General features: G+C 38.5%; 1 protein-coding gene across 11 annotated transcripts in view; it reads right to left on the bottom strand.

Moving 5' to 3' along the window:
* rbfox3a (RNA binding fox-1 homolog 3a) overlaps positions 1–21685 on the bottom strand; it is a 726874-nt gene that overhangs the window by 58896 nt on the left and 646293 nt on the right. For all 11 annotated transcript variants that reach the window (XM_049465004.1, XM_049465002.1, XM_022669041.2 and 8 more), the window contains one exon: positions 20452–20700. In XM_049465004.1, coding sequence (XP_049320961.1) covers positions 20452–20700 — 249 coding nt within the window. The remainder of the gene's footprint in view (positions 1–20451; positions 20701–21685) is intronic.

Here is a 21685-nt window from a genome sequence, read left to right as displayed (position 1 = left end):
ATACATGATACTGACCAAATGTCAGGCCAGATATTGAGCAAATGTCACAGTATGCATGGCAGTACGTATGCATGTGTAAATGTGTCGTCCTGGGGGGGGGGGGGTTCTTGATCTGACGTGACATCATTCAGCTGGATTGTGTTTGTGCTGCACTGTCACAGAGTCATTTGCTACATGATAATACACGGCCCAAAGACCCCGAGCGAGCCTGGGGCAACATGTCTACAGTACCCAGTGAGCATGGAAAGAGTAATGGCCTTATATAATAAAGAGGAGCATTTTGACTTTTTATTTTAACTATATATATATATATATATATATATATATATATATATATATATATATATATATATATATATATATATATATATATGGTAACACTTTCTATGAATGTAGAAAGTGTCTCTCTATAAGACTCTACAAACATACTCATAACACATTATATTTATAAAAAATGTATAATTCATCATAGCCATGTTTATTATGCATCATGAACTGTGATTATAAATCATTAATAACTGTGTTTATAACATGTTATACATCGATAACAAGAAACTCAGTCTCAGTTTACAGACTGTATTATGACTAAAAAAGCTTCCAACTTATAAACACACCCTAAATAATTCTATAAATATATTTTTAACCACTTATAAAGTATTCTTGTCGTGAATGTAATATTAGTTATTGACAGTTATAATGTATTATAACAGGTCTTTGTGTGTCAGACTTTCATTGTGGGACTATATTATTAACGATAGCTATATACTATTTTAACATATATTATACATTACATTATACACACAGCTTATAATGTATTATGATCACAAGTTATAATGCTTAATAAACATGGCTATAATTGGTTATGCGTTTTTAGAAATATTTGTAGCCATGTTTATAATGCCTTATGAATGCATTATAACATGTTATGAACGTGGTTGTAGAGTCTAATAGTGATGACATTCATAGAAATGTTACCATATATATATATATATACATTCAGAACTGGATGCATAAATATATAAATTGATTGATAAACACTAAATAAAGTTTAACAGAGATAAAATATGATTTATAAGTACTTTCTAAGCCATCAACAAATTATTTATGTCCAATTCCTAAATTCTAGATACCTCTGCATGTTTATTTTTCAAGATTTACATCAGATAATGCCCATTTATTTGTCTGTGCATTGTTTTGTTAGATCAAGTTATTAATGTTAAATGCCTGCACAACTTCAGAAATGGAATGTCCCATCCATCTATCAGACCTCACTCCAACTCTTGCCAGTGTTTAACCTCACTCACAAGATAGCACCTCACAACTTATACAGGTGTGGGTGTTTCTAACTGTCCACTTTAAGTTAGATAACGCTTCATAATCAATTTAAATACAAAAATATGATTTATAATTAAGACCTCAATCGAACTGATAAGTCATCTTACCATAAGTACGCTAGTCAATGTTTAAACTCACTCACAAGATAATACCTCATAATATACACAGGTGTATAAGCTGTCCACTAAGTTATCATATATATATATATATATATATATATATATATATATATATATATATATATATATATATATATATATATATATATATATATGAATACTAAATAAAGTTTGATAGGGATAAAATGTGATTTATAAGTAAGACCTCAATCAAACTCTGATAAGTCATCTTGCCATGAGCACACTGGCCAGTGATTAAACTCACTCACAAGATAACACCTCACATCTTATACAGGTGTGGGTGATTCTAATCTATCCACAGAGTTAACACTTTATTACTATCAATTTACAAACAAATAAATACTTAATAAAGTCTAACAGTGAAATTAAGAGCAATGAAATGAAATATAATATAGCCTTCAGTTCAAACCCCAGTTACCATAGCAAGCTTTTTTTTTTGTTCAAGATTCAGATCAGAAAGTGCTTTAAATTCAATGCATTTGTTGTTAGATCAAGTCGATCAAATAAATGCAAACAACAGCACCGGCGCAGACAACAGTAAATTACTCTGCAGTAATAGCAGTCCATTTTTCATTAACACTGAAGGGGTTAAACACTCACATAAAGCACTATCTGCCACCACACCTTGGAGTCAGACTCATAACAGTCAGCGCGTGGGTGAATAAGTGAGCTAAAGTAAGCGCGATTCAGGAGGCGACAGATGAAAAGGGGCGTGTGTGAAAGCTGTGATGCTCCGAGTGGTCATTAATTTCAGACTTATCTTGTTTTTGGCCTGTTGTGTGCAGACATGCTCAGTGGAGGAAAAAGCATGGCGTGCGAGGGACGACGTGCGGCAGCTCTTCATGTGCATAATGAATTAGAATAACATGGGCAGAGCAGATGAAAAGATGATGTCAGCTAAACTTCCCCCGGCTTAGCAGGATCAATGAGAGAGAAGTGCTGAAGGCAGCTACATCCAGGCCTGGCCACGGGCCGCCGTATATACAGTACTCCACAGAGAGAGAGAGAGAGACAGAGAGAGAGAGAGAGAGACAGAGAGAGAGCAAAAAGCTGCTAGACAGAGTGAGCGAGAGATAGACAGAGAAAAAGAGAGAGAGAGAAAAAGAGAGATAGAGAGAGAAAAATAGAATGACCAAACAAAAGAAACAAGATAGAATGAGAAAGATAATGAAACAAGGAAAATAAGAGAGTAAAAAAGAACAAAAGAGAGAAAGAAAAAAACAAGAGAAATAATGGGACAGAGCACAAGTAACAAAAGGAATAAGATAAGGGCAATAATAAAGGAGAGAAAGAGAGAGAAAGTGTGTCTCTGTGAGAGAGAAAAATACAGAGACAGACAGACAGAGAGAGAGAGACAGAAAGAGAGAAAGAGAAAAGATAGAATGAGAGAGAGAAAGAAAGAAGGAAAATGAGAGAGTGAAAAGAACAAAAGAGAGAGAGAGAGAGAGAGAGAGAAAACAAGGGAAAATAACGGGACAGAGCACAAGTAACAAAAGTAAAAGGATATGAGCGATAATAAAGGAGAGAGAGAAAGAGAAGAAGACATACAAAGAGACCAACCAAAATAAAAAAGATAGAATGAGAGAAAAAGAGAAAGAAAGAGGAAAAATAAGTAGTAAAAAGTATAAAAGAGAGAGAGATAACTAAAGAAATAATGGGACAGAGCACATGTAACAGAAGGAAAAAGATGAGAGCAATAATAAAAGAAAGAGCAAGAGACAGAGAGAATGAGAGAGAGATTGAGAGAATGTATAAGGAACAAATAATAAAAAAACAAACAAAAGTGAGAAAATAGGAGAATGAGACAGAGAGACAGAAAGAAAGGGTAAAAACCTAACAAAAGAAAAAAGCTAGGAGCGAGAATAAAAAGAAATAAATTGAGAGAGAAAAAAAGAAAGAAAATGAGAGAAAGGATGAGACTACCCAAATATAAGAATGAGAGAGAGTGAGAGAAATTATTAAAAACAAAAAGAAATTAGAGAATGGGAGAAAAAATAGGAAAAGAAAGAGGGGGAAATAATTGCAGAATTAGAAAGAATGAAGAATGAGAGAAACAATGAGAGTAACAGAAAGAGAGATAATGAAAGAAAAAAAATTACAAATTAGAAAGTGAAAGTGAGATATAGAGTGAGATTTAAAGAGAGATATAGTCACCTGACTTTTTCTTTTGATCTCTTTTGATCATTCTTGTTCTCACTTTCTTTCACACACTCAACAAGAAAGATCAAAAGAGATCAAAAGAAAAAGAGGGGAAAAGAATGAGAGTGTGAAAGAAAACAAGGGAGAATAGGAGAGGAAGACTTATAGAAAAATGAAAAAGAATGAGAGAGTAAAGGAGAGAGAGAGAGAATAAGACAGAAATAACAACTTAGAAAGTGCTAAGATAATGAGAAAGTGAGAGAAAGTGAGCCACACAAAAAGAGAGAGAGAAGGAATGGCAGAATGAGAGAGAATAACAAAGGGGGGAAAGACGATAAGGAAAAAGTGAGAGCGGTGAGAGAGTGGTAGAAAAAAGGAAGGAGAAGGAAAGTTAGAGATAGAGACAGATCTCTGGAGGGAAAAGGCAGACTGTATGTGTGAGGCTGTGTACAGTATAACACTGCAGCAAATACAGGTAACTGTATCTGTATATATATATATATATATATATATATATATATATATATATATATATATATATATATATATATATATATATATATATATTTATGTGTGTATGTATTAGTGAACTGATTTAAACCCAGAGAAACACATGGAGGAGGGCATGCAGGCGGTGAACACTCGTGAGTTGGGGAACGTATGTTGATCCAGCTTTGAGGCGCCACGGGGACCCAACACAGGCACATCACATCTAAAGTTGAGATCAGTCAGCAGGCCTGATACTACATCAGCCACAGTGGGACGCCCAGCCCACAGAGACAACCCCCACTTCACTTTGGTTCTAACGAGTATCACAAGCACGAATTCAGCTTTGATTGAAAGAAAAAATAAAAAACATGGTAAGGTAATTGGGAATTGGACTGGAAGGAGGCAAATACCTTGGTGGTTTAGAACTTACTTATACTCATACTGTACCATATATCATCACTGTCATATCAAAAAGCTCTGGAAAAAATGAGACCACCTACAAATGATGAGTTTCTTTGATTTTACCAAATTGGAAACCTCTGGAATATAATCAAAAAGGGGATGGATGATCACAAGCCATCAAACCAACCTAAACTGCTTGAATTTTTGCACCAGGAGTAAAGGCATAAAGTTATCACAAAAGCAGTGTGTAAGACTGGTGGAGGAGAATATGCCAAGATGCATGAAAACTGTGATTAAAAACCAGGGTTGTTCCACCAAATATTGATTTCTGAACTCGTAAAATGTTATGAATATGAACTTGTTTTCTTTGCATTATTTGAGCTCTGAAAGCTTTGCATCTTTTTTGTTATTTCAGCCATTTCTCATTTTTTTTGCAAATAAAAACTCTAAATAACAATAGTTTTATTTGGAATTTGTGAGAAGTGTGGTCATAGAATAAAACAACAATTTTAATTTTACTCAAACATATATCTATATGTTTTTAAGGGTCAATATATAAGATTTTCCTTTTAGGGCACTTCTATTGCTCTTTTTACCATCAACAAGTAATATAATGTAATTAATAACTGCCAAAAATGGAATGATATATTATAAAAGCAATGATATAGAGTGATTGCCACAGTAACATAATCCACCATTTAACATCAGGCCCTGAAATTACACCCTGCCCTAAAATTACACTGACATGCCAAATATCATGGAACAGGAAGTAGTATCATGTCCCATGACTTTTGTTACATCCCATGGAAGCTAAAGAACCCTGCCCAGGCTTGTGGCATATGCATTTTGAGACTTCAATGCATGTTTACTTGCAATGAACAGGCTGGCTAGTGTTCAACCTCACTCACAAGATAACACCTCACAACTGAGACAATACAGATTGGGGGTAATACTGGATTAGGTAGCACTGCATTAATATCTAACATACTGCTATCCTATGACTTTTGTCATTTTGAGTTTATTTCATCTTTATTTTCATTTTAGAAACAAATAAAACAGATTTTCCTCAAATTCAGTATATAATGGTATTTGTTCTGGCATTGATAAAGTACGTTTCCTTTCTAAATTTTAGATGCATTAATTAAGCAACTAACACACACCCACAATCCCAAAGTAGCACAAATCAGACATGAATCAGACTCAGACAAGAGCCAACATTACGGGAATAAATCAGGAGATCTGTAACGAAGATATAATGAGATATCAATCACTTCCTTTTTTTCCTCATCATTTGGACTGAAGAAAAAAAAAAAGCAGAACAAAAAGAAGTAAATGCAATTAAGTAGAAACAGCTAAGAACACACTGCTAACTGAAATGTAAAAGATTTCCAGCTGCAAGGCATTCATTTCTTCCTCTCATTACCAGGCGGAGGGGTGAGAAATGACACAGTACAATAAGGCCTGAAATGAGATTTTAAACTTTAACTTGCAGAAAGAAATTATTATTATATGTGACGTACACTACCAGCGGAAAACTTTCCATCACTTCCAGAACCATTATTAAATTAACTGTACTTAAAACTTAAAACTTATAAAGATTCAAGTGCTGTACACAAAAAAATATAGATTTTAGATATTATGACTAATACTTAAAATGTCAAAACAATGACAGAATTAAATAAATGTAAGTCATTTATTATGGTGTATTAATCTATTATAAGTATTTTCTCATCAAAATATCCACTTTAGAATTTAACTGCAGCTTTAGAAAAATAGGCATTCTGGACATTAGTTTTATTATTTCATAATTCTCAATGTTGTACAGCTTCCTCAGTCATTTCAACATCTACCACTGAACACAAATGTTCTTTTTTAACACTTTTCTAAAAATGATTCCTAAAACCTTTAGAGCTGTAGAGGCTACGATCTTAATAAAATTATTTTATATATATGTTTCTGCATTCAAAGTGCTTTTATATTATTGGAAACACTGATTCTGAACTGGAGTGTGGTAGTGTATGTTAGTTATGTCAGGATTTTGTACTTTGGATAGTATTTTGTATTGGATGGAATATATATTGCCCCATAAACTGTATTTCTGTGATCATATTTTTCCTTTTTTATTTTAACTTTTAATTTCCAGTCACGCATGTGTCCACCCTGGTATGGAAACTCTATGAGACGTAGATGATTGTTGTGAACATTAGCATTTGAGTAAAATGTGGTTGAATTAGATTTAGAAACATGTTAAACTGTTCGTTTTGACCTTGTACTGTTCCAAAGATAAATCTTAATTATTTAAATTATATTACTCTATAATTACCATGATCATTTTTATTTTGACTAAGTATTGAGACAGGATATGTCTCAGAAATAGTAAAAAGTAAAATGAGTTTTATTACTGGCTCAATATGCAGTGTCCTTCATTTCCTTGAAAATGAAACAGTATAAAACTGCATGAAATGAACAGCCTGTCTTTATAATAAGTGTCTTTAATAACTGTGTAGTTACCAATACATGTAATAACTCTGTAACTACTAGTGAATTACATTGTAGCAGTGTTACAGATTGTGCAGGTTATATAATTACACTTATGTATGAGTGTCAGTTAGACAGAGCAGAATATTTGTAATTATTATTTTCTTTAATTTTTTTTTTAAACAATGATGGCCCTAATTACATAACGAACAGGAGCTATTGAAGAAATATCTATGTATGCAACTTGAATTTATTCCACCACAGCCTATGTGAAAAACTCCCCTTATTACACACAACATTAACACACGTGCAGTTAAATAACCTGTAGAACTGTTATAAACTGTTATAAATATGTAGCAAATATGTAGCTTACTTTACAGTGGTTATTACATTATTATTACAAGGGTTGCTCATATGTATTTCCACATTTATTAGGGACACTTATACACTTATACGTGGGACCAAATGTACAAAACGTACAGTACTTTAAAGTGAAGGTTAATATTTCTCTAAGTAAATCTTGTAAAAATATTGTTTTATATGAAATTTATGCATCTATGCTGCAGACACAAATGACCTATGTTATGTCTTATTAATATTGACCCATACATTATTAGAGAACATTTGTCTTAAAGCTTCTTTTCCAAGCAAAGCAGCTGCACACGTTAGCATACAGTATACAGTACAGTCTGGGAATGATTGTTTCAGAGCAGGGTATATAGGGTAGCCTCAGCTTCCAGCGTCTCCCCTGACGTTAAACGGTGGATTATGTTACTGTGGCAATCACTCACAGAGACTGGAGCTTCACTATTGATTTAAACACTGGCCATAACCAGGATCTACTGGAGCCCAAATGCAGCACAAAAGGAATTTGGCCTCCTTCGGGAGAGTAAATGAACTCTGCGTGAAAAGCGGGAAACACTTTGAGAAATCTCCTTCCAGTTCATTCACCTCCATTCGGAGACCTGAGCGCAGGCCTCCACGGTCACAACACTGCAGCCCACTCTGACCTTCATTCCGTTCCCTCTCTCTCCTTCCCTCTACCTGTCTCTCTCCCTGCCACGAGCCTGGGCTGAACTCCAGCTCAGGGACTCCGGTGTGGCTGATTGGGGTTCTGCAGGTTAAACACATCAGACACCCGCCGGAGAGAGCGGCACAGCCCCGGCCTGTGCGGCCAGACACTGACTGCTATGCCACTGCTCACACACACACACACACACACACACACACACACACACACACACACACACACTCTCTCTCTTATTCACACTCAAAAGCCAAACCTGAAAAAGATGTGAGGCCTGGAACTAATACCGAAACAATAATATTGCTATTATTACCATTACGTTATTTTAATTTTAATTTCTTATTTTTAAATCAACAGCCCGAGAGTCCTGTGTGAGACGTGATAAATATAGGTAAAGGTGTAATTGAGATTTCTGGCTAAATCACAGCCTTAAAAGAGCAAGATGTGCTCTCTCAGAAAGAGAAAACGGTATTAAACTGTCATGGGGGAGGTACCGTGTTTGTCACTGTGCTGGTACCCTCAGTACCTTTAAACAGGAATAGTTTTGTCCTATAATTGAGCTATTTTGTAACGAAAGAGTTGAAGCAGCCAATGGAGGGAAATCCACAATTAAACATAGAAAATTAACTGAAATAGCAATTCTCACACTTTCCGGTGACCATTTATAATCAGACTTCTCACTGATTATAAAGGACTGAGAAGGAGGGGCAAGTTTTGGAAAGATTTACCTAGTTTCAATTGTGCACCTTTATTCATTATCATTGGATGGTGGACAGTGTTGCTTTGGCTTTTAATAAATATAATTTGTCAGAGACACAGTTAATGTGAGTGGGACCCCTGCTGTTCAAATTCCTATAATAATGTGGTTAGTCCACCTCTGTAGCTTAAGTGATCAGGTTATAAAGCATCCAATCCTGTTCAGCCCTGTCTTTCGTGCTGGCCACTTATGATCAGAATAATAAGGCCAGGTGTAAACAGTGAACTCAAAGATGATTTTTTTAAAAGCAGTCTGTATTAGTTATTGGAGGAGCTGCAGCTGTGTCTCTTTTCAGGAGCCTCAGGCGAGGGGTAGAGAGTCTGCCAATGCTTTTGTCGCTGAATGCAATCAAATTCTCACAGAAATGCTCCAGAACGAAGAGTTGAAGAGTCGCCAATAATAACAAGAAAAACGCTAGATTTTTAAAAATAGTTTGCTTTTGGAAGAAACAATGAATCAGCATGGGCGTCCCAATACTTGTATGCATATAGTTTATCTAGCTGATATAATATGATGGTATAATAATAATAATAATAATAATAAATGGTTTTACACTATTATAACAGTTTGTAGACTAATTTCTGTGAGATATAAGTGCTGGGTGGTATTGGTGACTTGAACAAATATGAACAACTGGTGAGAAATCAATTTCTGAAGTATTTTCTCAACACTGCCTTGAGTGTCTTCATCTGGAGACTCCCAGAACTCCAGCCTTGGTTTCTCAGGGCATTTTTTTACACCTCAATTTTCCATGCTTTTGCTTGGAGCGTTTCTTCCTCTGTTTGGTTTGGTTTCACACAGGCACAAAAAAAATAATATGTACCAAAATGCGCACCAATAAACCATGTGAGCACATTGTGGCCTCTGATTGGTCAGAGCTCTCTGGAGTGGAAGCAAGAAAGTAAATATAGCGAGAAGGTTCGGTGCTCCAGTGTTTATATCTATGCAGGGTTAAGCTGCATTAAAACAGAACAACAAGAATTTGTCGCTGCACTTTAGAAACACAGTGTTTTCAATGGGATGTGCAGAGCAGAAACACATAAAAAAATAATGCTGGTGTTAAAACGCCCTCAGAGTTAATATTAATACGTTCTTCTGCCTTGTGGTTGAAGAATTGCCTCCAGAAATGTAGTTACATAAGGCCAAACGGCCAGCGATTCTGTGCTCCACCATTATACACCTCCTAGACACTGGCATAAGGGACGAATACAAACAAACACAGACGTTCAGAAACTATTAGACTCAACTGCTCTAATAGTTTTATTGCTCAAGTGCAATAAAAAACTTTGCTCAACTTGTGATGTCTGGAATGGGGAATAATGAAACATGAATGGAAACTCTCCGCAATTAATCTGAGCGGGTCAGTGGGCTCCACTATATCTTCTGAAGCCAAACAAACATGTCCCCTCTGCTGTAACCCCGGCGCTCCCCGAGGGCCCTGCCGGCTCTCTGTGAGCAGAACCAGTGTTTACCACCAGTGTGGCATTATCCATCATCAGAGCTGTGCGGACAGCCCGGCCCTGTTAAGATAAAGCACGCGGAGCAGCTCCGGACGTCCAGCCTGCTCCCCTGCCCCCTGCGCGCTGGGCCTTTGGGGTGCTGAGCCGCTCAGGCCCGCGCTCCGGCCCGGTGCAGGCACAGACAGGGCCCGGGCAGATGGATGGGCCAAAAAGAGGCGCAATTACCCCTTGGTGCCCTCGCTCCCCGGACTGCACCCTCACTCGGGCCCCCTTCGCCATTCATCATAGAGGTGCCATCGGTCATTCACGTGCTCTATCTGCAGCCGCTCCGGTGGGAGCCGCACTATCAATCATGTCTAACAGGTGAGTGGTGCAACAGCACAGGCTTCCCCATTACAGAGCAGCCGAGCGTGGCCTGGCCTGCCTCTCACAGCCCACCGGAGCAATTGAGGATGGAGAGAGAAAGAGCGAGAGACAGCCAGAAAGAGGAGACTTTGATTCGCTCACTTTACGGAAACATGCGGCGAATGAGTCGCATTAAGTGCCAGGAGGTGTGTTGGGTCAAGTGCTACAGAGCGGCGTCTGAGCACAGAGGACCAAATTTGGCATGTGTGTCCGGACAGTAGAGGTGGGTGATTTGGCCCTCAAATAATACCAGGGTATATCGTCACTGTCCAATGAAAAACACTTATTTCCATTTTTGTCGATTTTTAGTTTACTACATAATCTGAACAAACAAACTGCCCCTTACTTTCATTGTGCCAAACTTTCTTGATGAACGGACCAATAGAAACTCTTTAAAAGGACCTGAAATTTTTACATTGACTTCCATTGAAAGTTTTCAATGTTTATTTTCTCCCCTGTAAAGTTGCTGTTTTGGAGATAAGTGTTTTGCATTGGACAGGGACGATATGTCTTATTGGCCTGAAAAACATTTGTATAATTAAAAAAAAAAATTATGTAGTGTAACAGTTTTAAAAATTCAATAGAAACAAATTAGCCAATTAGCCTTTTAACCAAGAGTCTGTGTTTGCAAAAAGTAATATAATGTAATATAATTCTTATATAATCCTAATATGTCTTTGCTCAGCAAGGGGGAGGGAACTGGCTTCAAGTGTCTTGATCTGAAGACTCCCAGAACTCCAGGCTTAGTTTTCAGGGCATTTCATATGGTTTCTATGGTCTGAATGAGGTGGTCGCTGAGTTTGTCTAACTTGAAGCATTTCTCCCTCTGTTTGGTTTGTTTTCACACAGGCACAACTTAGGTTAAACGTATTGGCCTGCACCAATAAACCATGCAAGCACACTGTCTTCTCTGATTGGTCAGAGCTTTCTTGCATGTGAGCAAGAAAATAAATATAGTGAGAAGATTCTGTGTTTCAGCGTGTATATCTGTGCAGTGTGAAGCTGCTTTAACACAGAATGCTGAAAATGTATCACTGCACTTTTAAACACAGAGTTTCCGCACTTTGCAAACCACCAGTCAAGTAATGTTGATGGACTGACTAAAGTAAACACTGGCTACACAAACCAGTATTGGTTATACTAGATGCTTAAGAACACATCTCTCACACACACACACACACACACTGAGGCACCGACACAGACACTCTCGCACACCCGGCCTCACTCTGATCCTCTGAGTAAGTGATCTAATCTTCTTTTGTTCATTCAGGGCACTTCCCCTGCACTTGAGGCAGAAGTGGAGGAACGCTCTTCTCTGGAGGAAGGTGACATTAAGTCAGGAGCTGGAGCAGAGAGGTAAGCTCTCCTGAAACACACACACACACACACACACACACAGCAAGTTGTGATCTAATTATCTCATCGCCACTGCTAAGCAGTCATCTACAGGGGGTTTCGTCTGCGCAATTTGCCTTTTAATTTGTGTTAATTGCATGTTAATTATGTTGCAGCTAGCATGTGCTGCATCTGTCTCTTTCACAGTCCCAGTTTCGGAGGGCCGCGTTCCCCGGCTCCGTCGACGAGGAGGAAAGTAATTAAAAGTGCCCTTTTTTTTTTTTTTTCTCAAGGAGGAGACGAATGGGTTGTCAGGTCTTCCACCAGAGAAGACCACAACATGCTGATGCAAAAGGTTTGATGTCTCTAGCCCTTTTTAATTCGCTACAATCCATTGCTTGAGGATTTTTGGGAGGAATTTCTTGGCAGAGGGAAAACACTCACCAAACAGACTGTGACCTGTTGAGCCCGTCTGCACACAGAACTCATTATATCCACCTAATAGAAGTGTATTAAATGGAGCCAAAATGACAAAAAGAGCTTTATTTTGTTGAAGATTCCATTGAGGCTTCAATGCAGATTGTAGGCCAGAAGCATGATAAACTACATTCATACAGCAGTGATATATATGTAGCTCAATGGGTGACTTTACGGCCTGCTAAAAAAAGCTCCCCAAATCAGCGCTAAGTAGGTGCATTACCTCACTAAAGGTTTACGATTCCCCATTACCCCGATTGAAGCCCGCAACGCCGTCTAACAAAATTTTACACACGTGCCTCTGCCAGAGATTATAAGTGCGCTAAATGATTTACTGAATGACAGCAAGAGTCGGCTTTATTGGTCCACATTCCCCCTGTCCAGTGCATTACCTGGACGCTTTAAATATGTGCCGCCCGCAGGAGGACTGACAACACTATCGACTGACTGGTCAGCGACGTGACCTTAGATATTGACACAAGCTCAAACACCCTGTAAACCTGAGGAGGAAGCCCAGCCATATTAACACAGTTACTTACAGGGCCGACTCCAATGAACACAACAAGCTTGTATTATGTGCTAAAGGACAGGCATACTGTTTATACACAGCGAGCAAGCGAGCAGTAACTGTGCCTTGTGTCTTGTAATTTCTTCTTATGTCTTTTATTCTTTAACCTGCAGGGCCTGTATTTTGGCTGAAATTAATCAAATTAATTCCTCAATCAGTCAATGACTTAAAACTGGAGCCATTGCAAAAGATAGATAGGTTAAATAAACTAGGTATTTAGCTCTGGAATACATTAAAAGACCACTTAAAAATGACGAGTTTTCCTTGTTTTTACCAAATTGAAAACCTCTGGAATATAATTAAGAGGAAGATGCTTCAGATGAAACCAAACTGAACTGTTTGAATTTGTGCATCAGGAGTAAAGGCACAAAGTTATCCAAAAGCAGTGTGTAAGACTAGTGGAGGAGAACAGGCCAAGATGCATACAAACTGTGATTAAATATCAGGGTTATTCCACCAAATATTATTCTTTGCATTATTTGAAGTCTGAAAGCTCTGCATCTTTTTTTTGTTATTTTAGCCATTTCTCATTTTCTGCAAATAAATGTTCTAAATGCCAATATTTTTATTTGGAATTTGTGAGAAATGTTGTCTGTAGTTTATAGAAATCCCTTTTTGGAGGTTCCTGAAATCCACACAGCTTCAAAATCGTACATAAAATGTCAACATCTGACCTACACCCTCCTAAATGATTCATTAATAGGTTCTGAATGTTCTAACATGCTTTTTAAACTCACTTGATTGACTACTATTGGTGGATTCTCTGTGCTCTACATAAAAAGGGTTTGTTTGACAGCACTCATTGGATTGGGCAACACACTGTGTACAATGTGAAAGTCCACAGATCTCAGGGCAGATCTGAGAAGGATGATCACAGACACGAGTCAGGAATGTCTCTCACCATGGAGTGAAAAGCTGCCATTCAAGAACGAAGCCTCCTCACAGAAGAAAAGAAGCCTTCTGGAGGAGAGTTTTATGATCAGAGTAGACACAGATGAGATGTTTGGTCACAGTAAGGTGTGCAGAGTTTTTTTGTTTTGTTTGCAGGAGTAAAGGTGAGGTATTCTTACGCAAGAAAACTGTAATAGCTGTTAAGCCTGGTGGTGGCAGCATCACATTCTTGGACTGCTGTTTTTTTCACTTGCCAGTGGAACTGGTACATTGCACAAATGATAAGAGGATGGGATAATGAGGAAGCAGAACTAATTCACAGATCTTCAGAATAACCTTAAGCCATCAGCTAGATAGGTGAAATATTAGGACGATTAAAAACCCAACAGTAGCATGATCATAAACTTCTAATCACCTTATGTTTTTATCCTTTTGAAAATGGATACAGATTCCAGAATTCACCCTACACAACTGCGTTTTTAGACAGATGTTTTGAGACTCTTTGACGTTATTGAACACCCAGTGCAAACTCATTTTGGGATTTAGAGCCCTCTCTGGTGAGAATGGGTAATTGCACCAGGCATGCGGAAGAATCTTTTTTTGAACTGGACGGGTGTGATGCGGCCTTCTTTCAAACGGATGAATCCAATTCCAGGTTATATTCAGTCAGAGAGAGAGAGAGAGAGAGAAACAGAGAGAGAGAGAGAGAGACAGAGAGAAAGCACTCAGTCAGAAACTTCACTCCATCATTTTTTTTTCGTTTTTACGATGAGTGAATGAGTTACTGAGCTCTGATTTTCCCCTTCTGAAGTCCCCACTGCTCCACCAGCCGCTTGCGTTCAGTAAAACTGAGCTGGATCCTCTTTCAGAGGCTGTACGTGTGACGTAAGTACTTAAAGACGTGTGACGTGGCCAAAAAACTCCTGTGAAAAGCGACGCAACACCCCAGTTTTTAAAATTAATTCATTAATCTAAGCAGGAATGGTCGTTTCAGCACACTGGTACCATTAAATACAATATTTTGTCTTTTCTACATTCAGAAATGCTTCTGATTTCAGTTTAGAAACAAAATAATAAGGACTACCACTTAAACCTAATGAGAAATTGGGAAAACATAAAGAAATTTATCATTCAATCTATTTTATGATAAGGAAAAATATGATATCTATTTTTTCATACAGCTATACTGTGCAGTGATGTGTTTTTCCTGTGCTCCTGATTTGGTGTGTGTGTGTCAGATAGGCCTATGTTATAGACCTAAGCACTGCTCTCCAGATTCCATAAGGTGGGAAGCAGCCAAGCAGCACCAGGGAATAATTGTATGAACATTATCATACACAGCCACCTTCCAGACCCCCTGCCTTCCATATCCCCTGCCATGAGACATGTGTGTAAGTGTGTACATGAGAGAGGGTGTGCATGTGTGTGTGGTGAGTGTGTGGTGAGTGTATGTGTGGGGGGGTGAGGCTCCCGTTCAGTCATTTCTCCAACACACTCATTCAGTGTTATCTGCAAATCACTTTCAAAGTGCTCTGCTCAGCACTTCCGCCCTCCCCAACGCCACTACAACCACATAATTGAAACTATCTGATTGGAAAGCTGCCAAGCAGGTAGATTACATCCGATTAGGGCGAAACCGGCGCTTCACTTAACGGGATTAGACTGAGATGCTTTATATTTTTGTTCTTCTCCACACGTCGCTCTCATCTGTCTCATCAAGAAGCGGCTCTTTGTCACCCGGGTGTCTGCTCCTCCACGCTGCAGTAATAGATGCTGCGGCTGATTAGACTCTAATGGTAATCTGATGCAGGAGTTTACCTTTGTAATAAATGGGAGGTTAAGTGAGGGTCTCACACCTACAAGACCATTAGCATCAACGGAAGCAAGCGACACCCCAAAGAAAGCAAAACGCCCTACAGCTAATGGATTACACTGGTAAAAACCAGGCTGCTACAAATGGCTCTTTTAGCCAAGATGTGGTACAAGAACCATTTTTGTAACAGAAAGAGATGCGAGTGTGAAGTAGTGCTGTAGAACGTGAGTGTGGTCTTGGTCTTGAGACCAATTTTAAGACTCTAAATGAGTGGTCTTGGTCTCGTCTTGGACTTGACCTTGGTTTAAATCAGTCTTATCTCTGTTTTAAAGTGAGTTGGACTGAAAGATCTATGATAAAATATATATACTAATAGACACTATATATAATTCATGGTACACTGTAAGCCCAGATAAGCTGAATTTACTTAAAAATGAAAACCTAAGTTAACCTAAGTTATTTTTGTTATATTGTAAGACCTGATAATTTGAGTTTACTTAACTTTTTTAAAGCAGCCAATTTGCTCATTTTTTTAAGCAATGGGGAATGAAAACTTGAGTTAGCATAAATTAAAACAACTGAAGGAGAACTTGATTTATTTCTAAGGTAGCCCAAGGAGAATCACTACACACTAATGGTGAGTGTCTGTCAAAAGCTGTTGGACACACCCAGTATGAAAATAGATTGTGACAAAAGCTATGGAAAAAAAGCTGTTAATAGCAAAAGACTAAACTCAGTTATTATAAGTTGTTGGTTTACAGTGTAATACATGTACAAGTCTTTACTTTGACTCAACATGTCCCTGTCTTGGTCTTGACTTAGACTTGTGTCAAATTGAATTGACTACACCAATGTGAACATCTGTTTAATGGTTTAAAAGTCCTGTTAACTGCAACAGACCAGCTACCTACCAACCAGTTTAAGCTGCTGGTTTTGGATTAGTTGCCAACTATACTTAAGTTTACATGGACTCTGTTTGGAAACGCAATTTTCTAATTGTTTCTATGGTTTCTGCTAATATTATTCAATTTTATTACCATTAACCATCATTATTACTTTCATTATTTATACTATTATGAGATTATCAGTACACCTGAACATAACAGACCAATATGGCTGTACAATGATGTTTTTTGACCAGTCATGAGCCATTCATGACCAATTTGAATTGGTTTAAATAGGTTAGATTCTTTAGCAATTAAAGGGTTATTCATACTCAAAACTCCTTTACAAAAATGGTTCTTTATTAAACCAAGTGAAGTGTTACTTCACTCCTTCTGTAGCACCTCTATATTTAATAGTGTATGTACTGCTTGAATCTGGTTTAATTGCCACATTTTTTGGGAGAATGAATAAAATGAATTGAAATGAAAAAACTCTTACTGAACATTAAACTGAAAGCTCTGGTAGTTATTAGTAACCTTCCCTTTTTTCATTCCACATAATCCCTCAATAAAAATAAAAAAAAAACTTTAAAGACAGAGCCACAAAGCTTTCTCTGATGGATGTCTTAGTAGAACCAATTTGGACTCTCCAGGTTTCTCTAGGGTAGGTGCTGCTCAATATGGGCTTTACTATCATCAGTTCTCCAAACTGGTTCAAGGCAGATAGACAGACAGATGGAGAATATTGTGCTAGGAACAAAAACAGTCATCTTTTATTCTTTTACTGTCCAGTTGAAACCTCTGAGTTTGACGAGTTGATTCTTAGTTAGTTGATTTCCTCAAGTTTTACATAATTTTGCACTAAAACATAAGATGTTTTCATAGTCTATAATTATATCAGGATGGGGAGACCATCCTGAATGCTGTCATGAACTTGGCATTTTGGAGAAATACAAGGTTTAGTGCAGACAGCAGCGATACGGCACTTTTTTCTTGGATAAGGATCTACCTCTGTCCTGAACAGATCTCCCTCGAGTTAAACCAGAGCAGCAGATTAGCCCCACCTTTCACCTGAACCTAAAATAATCCCTCTCCTGTGCTCTCCTCTTCTTTCTGAGCCAAGCTGAGGATTACTGTGCCTACCTCCAACCCCCAAAGCTCCATATCTCTACATACTTCCCAAACAAGCTGAATTAGAGAGACCCAAAAAGGCGTGCTTTTTTTATCACAACTTTAATCTCTATTTTTTGGAGCCAAAATCCCTAGCAGTCGCCTCATGCTCCCTCCTGATTCGAAGAAAAAAGTTTTTTTTTTTTTTTCCCCATTCCGATCCATATGGCTCTTACTCTCTCTATCTCTCTCTCGCTCCCTCGCTCGATCCCTCGACTCCCTCCCTCCCTCTCGCTTTCTCAGAGACTTTCATGTTAGGTCGTCTGAACTTGGCCTGTCAGAAGGACCTCAGAAGTCTTGGCTTGGACACAGTGGAGGCTTGTAGAGGATGAATCAAAACTCGCCCAAAACAGGCCTTTATTAAATCTAATGACCCTCGGGGAATTAAAACTCAGCCAGCGTCTAACACTGGCTTTTTCAGTCTGAATAACAGAAACAGTGCTCGTTACAGTGCTCACAAATGCTGATTTAGCTATTGTAAGGATGCCAGTTTGTGCGTATGCGTGTGTATGTGTGTGTATGTGTGCGTATGTGTGTGTATGCGCATTTGTGTGTTTGTTAATCAAAGGCCTGGGAGACTTTGGGAGGAAAAAGCCAAACAAGGACAGCATAATACATTCTAATGTTCTAACAGGAGGAATAGAAGACACACACACACACACACACACACACACACACACACACACACTTAAAAACACTTACACATACAGTACACATATATCTGCTGTATATGAATATTGGATGACCATTCTAGTAAATGGTCCTCCTCTATTTTTTTAGACTGATTGATGATTCTAAGAGAAGTGAATGTTTGGATAGCCATGGACCTTGATGGTCATTGGTAGGGCGGTAAGACATCATATTTTTAAGATACATGAGATAAATGCATCAAGAAAGCTAAAAAAAAAACAAAAAAACAAAAAAAAACACTAATTAACACAAACTCAAACTGCATTACCCTCTCCACGCTGCAGAGTGTGATCATGTGACATAACAAAGCTGGAGGTAGAGCGAGGTAGAGCAAGGTAAAGTGACTCAGAGGTTTACAGTAAATGCACACATCAAACTCCTTTTTAGCCTGGGAAAGATTTGTACAGTCAAGCAATCATGTTTGGATCTTAATTTAAACAGTGTTATTGCACATAATTTTTTTTTTTAAATCATACGATATCGTACACCCCTAGTAACTAGGGGAGTATGATATGATCGAATAAACACTCCAGCCCACTGCTGACAGCCTTTTGACATGACAACTGCATGCAAACAGCAAGCAAAAAAGCTTTATGTAACACATTTCTAATCAGTTTACTTTCTTTCGCTTATTTTCATTCCCTTCCTCTCTGTAACTTTTCTTCCTTTTAATCATTTGCTAGTTTTTGTCAGCTTCTTTCATTCACACAGTGGTGATGGTAAATGAGCTCTAAATGAAATCTGAGCGCAGACTGAAGCGATGACTAAGGAGAGTCACTAAAATAATCATTCACGCTAATCTGTAATAATTCATTCCAATCTATCAGAACACAGCGAGCAGAACTTCTGTTTCCTCATTTCCTCATTTCCTTCTGGAAACAGAAAGAAAATAAGCTCCAAGTGATCCATCCACGCAAACTTGTTCCTTCATAATAAATGTTGTGAGTTTTTTTTTTCTATTTTTTTTTTCCGCAAGCTTTGAGCATGGCTGTATTCCAGGCTCCATAATACTCACATCACAAATATTGCAAATATTAAGACTTACCCTCCCTTCCTGGCTACAGTGGACTCGTTATAGTTGTAATGTATTGGGAAGTAATATAAAGACAATATTACATTGTCAAGATATCTGATCTATCACTGACATGCAGAAACATCATGGGAGATTGGCCTCAGGAACCAGCTTTGCGATTTTCGACATAGGTATAAGTTGTAAGGTGTTATCTTGTGAGTGAGTCTGAACACTGGCCAGCATATTCTCATGGAAAGATGACATGAATTATCATAGTTTGAGCAAAGGCCTAATGGTGGTTAGTGTCAGATGGATGGGTTGTGCAATTAACATTCCTCAACCAACAGTGTCTTATGTGTACTGGAAATATGTCATAGAAGGAATTACCACCCACAGTGGACAGCACAGTGGTAATGAGCGGTAATGATTGTGACTGGCAGCATCTGGCTAGAATAGTCCATAGCAGAAATCACGACCACATTCAATGCAGGAGACTCTATACACATATCCTACAAGTGTTCTTTAGCTTCCACTTTTAAGCTTTGGTTTAAATGCTGCCTTCTAGTGTACAAATTTATGATCATATAGCTCTGGAAAAAAAATAGGAGACCACTTAAAAATGATGAGTTTCCTTGATTTTACCGAATTAAAAAACCTCTGGAATATAATCAAGAGGAAGATGGATGATCAAAAGCCATCAAAACAAGTTGAACTGCTTGAATTTTTGTACCAGGAGTAAGGGCATGAAGTTATACAAAAGCAGTGTGTAAGACTGGTGGAGGAGAACAACATGGCAAGAAAATTTATCAGTTAGCAAAATCAGAGAAACTGATTCAGAAACTGAAGTGCTTTTTTATTTTTTTTCCAGAGCTGTAGATGAAATATAATCTGATTTTTTGCACACAGCATCTATGTATGTTGTAAACACACATCAAATGTGAAGTATTCATGCTTTAGTCTCAGTAAAAGCTGTACTCACTGGTATGCTGCTGGTCCCTGTGAGGGAGGGCGTGCTGCTGTCAGTGCCGGGCGGCTCGCTGTGTGTCTGTGTGGGTGTGTAGATCGTGAGGGCGGCTGCGTGCTCCGGCACTGGGCTGGGCCCTGTGTACTCCTGCCCTGGGTGGGCGTACTCGCCCGGCAGCCCGTTCTGGGGTGGAGGAGGGGGGTACTGTGCAGGAGCGTACGGCTGAGCCATGGCCTCTGGAGGAGCTGGGGCCTCCTGGTTACCCTATACACAGCAAAAGAGAAAGAGAGAGAGAGAGAGAGAGAGAGAGAGAGAGAGAGAGAGAGAGAGAGAGAGAGAGAGAGACATTGATCAATTTTGGTCAAAGGAATTTTAGGCTTTCATGTCACTCCCTATTCAGTGTAACCAGAGCCAGCAGTACGGCAATAACATCAGAGTATCAGGGGCAATGAGAGATGACAGGAGCAATCATGACTCTGTCGGTCTGGACCTTAATATTACATGATAAGAGAAACAACAGGCTCTAATTCCATGATCATAAAGATAAAATACCCTGCAGAAACCCTCCCATGGCACCTGGCAGCACAAGCAGAGGATATGCAGAGGATATGCACACTCAAAAGCAGCACAGATATTCATAAAAAAAAGAGAACAAACTGAAAACAGACAGCAGTGGAATCTTTCCACTGTTTTTTGCAAAAAAGGGGGGGGGGGGGGGGCTTTGACCCCTGGGTTGTTTGGTCTGAACCAAAAAAAAAAAACAGGTGTCCAGACCAAAGGAGCAAAATTTGATCCGACCAAAAGAGGAGGTCTCAGTCAAGATCAACTGAACCATATTTTTGGACCAATTACATGAAATTAAGGCAGGTTATTGTCCAAAGTTCAACAATAGAAGAGGAAAAAGAACCAGTGTTGTGCTGAAATCTGACTCTAATGCTTCACATGCACTTGCCTCACGCTCAAATTCCACAACTATCGTATCTACTGTAACTGTACATTAACCCTTACCCTTAAACAGAAACAGAAAGAATCCAACGCGAATTTATTTAGCCCATTCCTGCTGTGTACGCTATGCACACAAACAGAGTCAGAACATAAACCCCCTTTCAGATCTAGTCCAGGTGTGAAAACCCAATAGTCTAAATCTCTTCTGCCGTCCATGAATCACACAGTGAGCATTATAGCGCTCCTTATGGCGTATATGAAGTCACTGTGCTGGTTTATTGTGCTGGAGGTGTGTGTTGTAAGG

This window comes from Astyanax mexicanus, chromosome 15, assembly GCF_023375975.1.
Source record: "Astyanax mexicanus isolate ESR-SI-001 chromosome 15, AstMex3_surface, whole genome shotgun sequence".
Classification (NCBI taxonomy): Eukaryota; Metazoa; Chordata; class Actinopteri; order Characiformes; family Acestrorhamphidae; genus Astyanax; species Astyanax mexicanus.
Note: the sequence above shows the minus strand (reverse complement) of the source record. Positions and strands in the feature narration are given on the sequence as shown.